This window comes from Vigna radiata, unplaced genomic scaffold (genome assembly GCF_000741045.1).
Source record: "Vigna radiata var. radiata cultivar VC1973A unplaced genomic scaffold, Vradiata_ver6 scaffold_299, whole genome shotgun sequence".
NCBI lineage: Eukaryota > Viridiplantae > Streptophyta > Magnoliopsida > Fabales > Fabaceae > Vigna > Vigna radiata.
The window spans coordinates 331,546-339,898 of record NW_014542029.1 but is presented as its reverse complement, the minus strand read 5'-3'; the positions used below and the strand labels follow the sequence as shown (position 1 = coordinate 339,898).

The 8,353-nt window shown below is 32.3% G+C and overlaps 1 protein-coding gene across 1 annotated transcript; it reads right to left on the bottom strand.

The window, feature by feature from the left end:
* Positions 1–4,155: 4,155 nt before the first annotated feature.
* LOC106778976 (LRR receptor-like serine/threonine-protein kinase GSO2) lies at positions 4,156–8,042 on the bottom strand. Its single transcript, XM_022776380.1, has 3 exons — positions 4,669–8,042; positions 4,205–4,626; positions 4,156–4,170 (listed from the first exon to the last, which is right to left on the bottom strand). Exons 1-3 carry the CDS (start codon positions 7,976–7,978, stop codon positions 4,156–4,158), a joined length of 3,747 nt encoding a protein of 1,248 aa, XP_022632101.1. The 5' UTR covers positions 7,979–8,042.
* Positions 8,043–8,353: the final 311 nt, after the last annotated feature.

The following is an 8,353-nucleotide window of genomic DNA, read 5'->3' as shown; positions in this document are numbered from 1 at the left end:
ATTATGCAGTTTATGGACAAAAGGACATTCCAGTTTATGCAGCAAGCCTGCAAGACTTCAAGGAGGTTAACATTCCAGTTTATACATGGTTGTTCAATAAGCCTAAATGAATTCATTTGGAAGCTTAACTTCAGGGTCCTAAATTAGGCAGCTATATATTAACCATGAAGTTATGGTGTTCCCTCTACTGCTAAAGTTTCCAAAGAATATGCAAGAAAAACAATACAAGTCCTGAATTGGCCAGGTATGATATATTGTTTGTAGGTAGTTGCTAACATTCCCTTTAATATCAGTACAGATGTGATCAAATTATTTCTTCCGATGGGTGACATTTTCTCAGAAGTGGTTCGAATTGATAGCTCTCTAGTGTCTATAATTTATTGGCTGGTTTTTAGTTTTTCTCATTAACTACTAACCTCTAATGTTTCCGTTCCTATCACTCATCTCCTACCCACCAATCACTTAATCTGAAGTTCAAGTGATGTTCTTTTGTTTTTCCTCTTGATCAGTATTATCAGCTTGAGACATAACTACATAGAGTGGGGGAAAGAAATTATAGAAATTAGAAATAGCCTCGTGATTTCCATCTGCACATGAAGTATTAATGTTTCTGAGGCAACTGAGTAATAAGAGAAAAAGGTAGAAATGTATTACAGACATTACCTCTTTGAGATGCATGCAATCCCTTAAAATTAAGACCTCAAGAAAATTTCCCCCATTGCAGGTTCCAAGGTTTCTGAAAAATAAAGGTTTTAGTACTTTTAATCAATCTTCTAGATGGACAGAATGTAACATGCTCTTGCAAACCCTTGTTAGAAACAACTGACCTTAAGAAGTTACCAGTGACTGATTAAGACGTTGAAAAGTCAACGTACTTCAAGAATTTATTTAAAAAAAATATTTAAAACAGATTAATCATAAACAATCACACATGCATTATCAAAAAGTTATCAAAAAAGAGTTCTTAAAAATATTTTTTCCTTTCCTAAATCCCTGCACATTCAGTTATTCAGTTTAGAATTACTAATTCTGACGACATACGGCTTTTCTTTAACTTCCATGAAAAAGGAAAAGTTAGGATAACATAGTTATCAAAAAATGACTTCCAATATGTAGCGCATAATATTGCAAAATTATTATTCAGAAAACCAAATTTGCTCACCAGTAGTTGATAATCACCATGAAATAGATAGACTTAAGCTCATACGTATTGCAAAATATCAACATATACTCAACGCTACATGATAAAAGATAAGTTACAGGTTGCAAAAGTTCACAAAAATACCTCCAACTTCAGCACAAAATAGCTTTTGGGTGTAAAAAGTGCAGACAAAAAAAAGGTCAAGTCTACAATTTCCAACTAAAGTAAAATTTATCAAATGGCAGTTTGCACTTACTGACATTAATGTTTGCCTCAGCTCAACATGGCTAGCATGTCAGGAAAAAAAGAAAAAGGAAAGAAATGGATCATCAACAAACACTATATAGAAATGACCTTCTCTTTCAAATGAAACAAATTAGTGATAAAAGACAGACACATATACCCATTAAAGTTGTTTTAAACTTGCTTTAATATAATATAATATAATTAACTATAGTACAATGCAAATCAATTATTTTTGTCCAGCTCTAATGACCATATAAAATGAGTGCGGAGAAACAAAGATTCATTATTATGTCAAAGAGGGTTGTGCATATGTTCTGTGTAAGTTGTTCTGCTCATGGTTTTACATTTTCAAAGAGGTTTCAGAACCGGATGTCAGAACCTACAACTGTTGTGGTTTTACTTTNGAGNCTGATTACCTCTATTTAAGCATTTAGATTGAATTCATCACAAAGGTAAAGAGGCAGAACATANATGTAGGGTAATGAAAATACTTGGCACAAAAACATGTTGTAGTATAGATCAAATAATTGAAGGTGGGAAAAGGGCAAAGTGCATGGTGATGTGGGAAATTTTTTGGTAGATAAAGGGATCATTACAGTTTTACTGTTTTGTGAGTTATTTTTGTGCGTGTTGTGTGCTAACCAGTGGAATCTTGGGTTTCTTTTGCTGCAAAGAAACCTATCAAAAGTTTGTAAAATTTAAATGGAGAAACTGACTTTTATACCTATTTGTAATGGTTGGAACATATCTAAAACCATTAAAGCATGTTAAAACATGAATTATACACCTATTACTATTTGATAATGTAGACCCTGGATTTTTATTATTTAATATCAGTGAACAAAATAGTACCAAAAACATTTAGTATAGCTATGTAATTCGGTCATGCACTAAGAGGAATAGAGTCACCCCATACTGGACCACGTGTGAAAATGCATGGACAATGAAAATTTATGCAGAATGGATCATTATCATGCCAAAAACAGTCAGTGTTGCACAACTTGAAGAATTATCAAGGCCACACACATTGAAGGTACGTTTTTGTAATGCAGAATGACTTAGTTAAGCCAATCACCAATGCAAAATAGAATGTTCAGAACTCTTATCACCGAACCACAGAAAAAAAATGATCACAACTCCAACGGATAGTATTTAACATGGAGGATCGATATGCTTAGAAGTAGTTAAGGTTGTGATTAATTAATGTTGTAGGATCTGATTGCAGTAGTATCTCTGATTAGAAGTTGTTTATATGCTTCATATCAGTATAACTTAGACAACTAACTAATGTAAATGATTAAAATTTTTATATTGTATTGATTGAATGATATAGATATAATATATAATTTAATTGAAAAAAGTTCAAAAATTAAATTCTAATTTTTAATTTTAATTTAATGTATAAATGTTATAATCTTCTCATATTATCAAATTAAAAATATTAATTAATTAATTAAAATTTTTAAAAATATTTTCAGAATTAAATCTATCTTAATATATATTAAAAAAAGGATTGGGAGACCAACCCAGTCTCACTCAATTTTGAATTGATAGGAATCGTTCTGTTATGTGGAAAAAGGAATAATAAAATGATAATAAGAAACAGTTAGACTTAAGGACTAAGCTATAAACAAAGTATTTATAAAAAGGGATAACGTCACTTCCTCAATCCCAAAGGAGTTCAACTATCGTTACAAAATAAAAATAGACGGGAAATAAACTTTTAAAGAAAATAAATGTCATAAAACCTTCCTCGATTATCTTTTCTCCAAATCCAAGTGAAGTACTTATTTTCTCCAAATCACAACCCTTTCCATCTTAAACAATAATTCCATTTCTTCTCACACCTTTAATCCACATTTCCTCTGCCAAAAATTTAACAAATAATTAATTTTGCCAAAAGTAAAAACAACAAAACAAATAATAAATAGTGAATAATTAAAATTTGATGTTATTAATTGTTTTACTAAATAACATCTTGATAACCAGTAAAAATAATTATGATGTATTAATATAAAAACATATTTGTATATACAATCGTTTATGTTTATACAAATTTTGGATTTAAATGTGTTTTTTAGATTTCAAATACATTCTGATTTTTATTTGGTCTGTAATAAAAATTTAGTTTTTGTTTCCTATCTCTTTTTTATATATTTTCTTGTTCTGTTAAGTATTTTCTGAAATATTTATGGATTTTCTTTATCTTCAAGAAATTTATTTTTTGGCATATCTTTTCTACTAAATGGTGATATGTCAATTGGCAAACTAACTAATAACCATCATGAAATAAAAAATAAGAAAAACAAAGATAAAAGCAATGTTATGGTTGAATACACGTGGAGAGAAAAACATGTTTAAATATAAAATCTTTTAGTTACTTTTTGTGATTTTTTGAGATTCTATTTAAATAATGATATGATCAATAATTATTTATATATTGATAGTTAAAAAAACGGCAATTTACCATAAAAATGCCTTCAATATTGATCTTAATATCACATATTGTTAAAACTTTATTAAAATAATAATAATAATAATAAAATATTAAGTTTGTAACATAAGGTAAAAATATATTACCTGCTATGTTGTGTGCAATCTCTTCAAAACTTTCACCATTATCATGACATAGAGGGTGTCTGATAAATAAGTTAAGAATTCGAAATATGCATGACGCCAAGAACGTATTATTAAGATTGAGCCAAACACTCCCCAAAAGCTTATAACAAATCCAATTGTCATACTTATATAATATTTATGATTGAAAATCAAATTGTCATCCTCTTGAAATTTAACAATTGGTTCTTGTCCTGGCACTCCATCAATGCACAATTTCTTTAATGGTGGTCCACAGAGATCAAGATTATCTTCATATTTGGATGCATCGAAACTCTGTAATTGTGTGCCAGTTGGAATTTTTCCAGATAAATAATTATGTGACAAATCTAACACAGTGAGTCGATCAATTTGAGCAAGACTTGAAGGAATAGAACCAACAAGTTGGTTTTGTGACAAATCAAGAAATTCAAGTGATGTTAACTTTCCAACATTTGAAGGAATTCCCCCTTTCAATCGGTTTCTTGATAAATTCAATGACACCAATCCAAATAAACACTCTATTTCTTTTGGAATTTCTCCTAATAATTCATTGCTGGAGAGATCAATGCTTTTTAAAAGTGATAATCCCATGTCTGTGAACATTTGTTCTGAACCTTTCCACATCAAGATTGCATTCAAATCATATGAACTGTCACCTGAGGTAAAATTAGTGTTGACGAAATAATAATGACGTTGATAATCTCTCGAAGAAGTCATTTGAGCCATTGAGGAAAAGTTTTTTATGCATGTAGGAATTTCTCCAGATAGGTTGTTTTGAGAGAGATCTAAGAGTTGAATGCTTTTTAGATAACAAATTTGTAACGGTAAACTCCCACGAAAATAGTTGCTTCTTAAGCTTAAAAATTGCAACTGCGATAATTCGTTCCCGATCCAATTTGGGATAGATCCTGATAATCTATTTTCTGCTATGTCTACCATCACCAACTGTGTGCAATTCATCAGGATGGAAGGGATTTCACCAGTTAATTTATTGCTTCTCAATAACAAAACTTGAAGTTCAAGGAGTGATCCCATTGAAGAAGGAATCTCTCCTGAAAACTTGTTCTGACTCATATTTAAGTAAGCCAATGACTTAAAATGGGTCCAACAGTCTGGAATTTGTCCAGAAAACATATTATTTGAAAGGTCTAATCGGTATAAAGTTTCAACTACACCACTAGAACATAAAAACCAAGAAGAATTTGTGAATTTATTGTTTGACAGATCAAGATCTATTGAGTCTCGGAAAAATTGTGGAACATGACCCTCAAATTGATTTGATGCAAGATTAAGAGAAGAATAATGATTCTGTATTGGCAAATTTGGAATCGTACCTTGTAAATTATTGCATGAAATATCAATAGTCATCCAATTTGACAATCCAAATTTAGTCCAAAACCATTTTGGAACCTTATCTGATATTCCACTATTTGAAATGTCAAGGATGTGAAATTCGTTTTGTTTCTCTAGCCATTTGGGAAACAATGGACCAAGCTTGCAAGACCTCAATTCAATAAATTTCAATTGAAACGTTGAAGTCCAATTTTGACTAATTTCTAATGCTAGTGAGTTATTTGACAACGCCAATGTCTTTAATTTTGTCATATTATAAAAATGAGAATCAGTTAACACACCTTTCAAAGAGTTTGACGTCAAGTATAATACCTCAAGTTCTGCTGGAAATCGAAGATCTTCAGAAATCGTCCCATTTAGCTTGTTAGTATCAAGGTACAATTCTTTTAATGATGGGAACATTGTGGCGAGGTTGCTAGGCAAAGTACCACTAATTTGATTCATACTCAGATCTAATTGTTGCAATGAGTATCTAGAACATCCAGACAAATGATTAAATATGACCGTAAGTTCTTCACTCAACTTATTATCAGACAAATCCAATAACTCCAAAGTACATGTGCTCCCAAATGATTTTGGAACACCACCTTCTAAAGAGTTAAACATAACTGACAACTGCTCCAAATGAGATGGTAATCTAGTGCCTTCAGGTATCTTCCCACTCAATTGATTGCCAAAAAGATCCAACCTTTTTAAATTTGAAAAAGCTGAAAGATCAGGTATGGAGCCTCTGATTTGATTAGATGACAAACTCAACTCTTGTAGTGAGTATCTAGAACATCCAGACAAATGATTAAATATGACCGTAAGATCTTCACTCAACTTATTATCAGACAGATCCAATAACTCCAAAGTACATGTACTCCCAAATGATTTTGGAACACCACCTTCTAAAGAGTTCAACCGAATTGATAATTGCTCCAAATGAGATGGCAATCTAGTGCCTTCAGGTATCTTCGCACTCAAATTATTGTGAGAAAGATCCAACGTTTTTAAATTTGAAAATGCTGAAAGGTCAGGTATGGAGCCTCTGATTTGATTGTTTTTCAAACTCAACTCTTGTAGTGAGTATTTAGAACATCCAGACAAATGATTAAATATGATCGTAAGATCTTCACTCAATTTATTATAAGACAAATCCAATAACTCCAAAGTACATGTGCTCCCAAATGATTTTGGAACACCACCTTCTAAAGAGTTAGATATAATTGACAACTGCTCCAAATGAGATGGCAATCTAGTGCCTTCAGGTATCTTCCCACTCAATTGATTGTCAGAAAGATCCAATATCTTTAAAGATGAGAACACTGAAAGGTCAGGTACGATGCCTCTGATTTGATTGAATGCCAAACTCAATTTTTGTAATGAATATATAACACAACCACTAGACAAATTATGAAGAATTGACGAAAGGTCTTCGGTCATATTATTTTCATACATGTATAATGAACGTAGGGTGCATATATTGATGAATGATTTCAAATCTTCACCCTTGAACACATTATAGGAGAGGTCAAGGTGCTCAAGCGAATTCATGGCCAAGCCAAAATGATTTGATGTGGAACCCTCCAAGAGATTCCAACTAAGGTCAAGCTCAACAAGGTTGGAAGTGGTGTTTGACACCCACTGGAATAGCATTGGTTGTGTGAAGGAGTTACTAGAAAGGTCAAGGACAGAAAGGGAAGTAGAAAAATTGAAGTTGGAAGGGTTGAATGAAAGGAGGAAATGATCGGAAAGGCCACAATGAATTAAACTGAGTTCTCTTAGTTTTGGTAGCTTGGCAATGGTTCGAAGGCAGCTAGGAGAACTGTTAAAATTAGAGATGGAATCCAAGTAAAGATGGGTTAAAGAATTAAGATTAGATAACCATTGATCAGTAGCGCCAATTTTGAGAGCACTATAATATCTTCCTCCAAGATAGAGTGTATGCAAATTTGAAAGGTTTCCTAGTTGGGAAGGAATGTATCCTTCAAAAGAATTTCCACTGAGATCAAGATACTCCAACCGAGAGAGATTTCCTATCTGAGATGGCACACTTCCCTCAAAATAATTGCTACTGAGATCAAGATACTGCAATCGAGAGAGATTTCCAAGTTCACGAGGGATTGAACCATTCAAATAGTAATTTCTTGATAGATTCAAATATTTCAAATGAGAAAGAAAACTTATCTGAGTTGGAATTTGTCCGCTAAAATGACATGAAGAGAGATCAAGATATCTCAAGTTGGTAAGAGAGCCAAGAAACTCTGGAACATTAGTGTCTCGAAAGTCATTGAAACTGAGGTTTAAATACTGTAATTGTCGCAACTCCATTAACGTCTTGTGGATCTCTCCGCTGATGTAACGCCGTGAGACTTCATAATAACTGCCAAGAGAAAGAGATTCATAATAATGAACTTCTCCATGAAGGTCAAGGCTTATAATATGGACGGTGAGGTTACTGCAGCGAATCCCCTCCCATTGGCAACAGTCGGGAGTGGTCCAAGAGGAGAGCATGCCGTTGTGATCGACAATGGCAGCCTTGAATTGAAGGAGTGCTTCCCTCTCTTTTGGAATGCATCGGATATGGTGTTGTCCGTAAGCAACCTGCAACACCGCACTCACCACAAACATAAACGTCATCACTTTGAGAATATTCATGATGATGATGAAATAGAGAAAGTGAATAGTATAGAATTAGATCGATATGTGTCGTGAATTTAGCATTCCCAATACCCACATTTATACTCACACCAACTTCTAAATTACTTTATTCTAATTCGTCGTAGACGTGTTTGCCTGTTTCCAATTTTTTTATTCATCATATGAACTAATTTTTGTGGTCCATAAATAACTTTATTATGCATTTCATTGATGCATGCAAGATTCAATAATATCAATTGACTTCGAAGAAGACTTGTATATTTTCATTTTAAACGACAATATTATATGAAAAAAAAATTTAAGAAGTACTCTGAAAATGCATTTAGCAAGGCAATTGTTTTTTAACAAATTGTAATATTTGCAATTATGAAT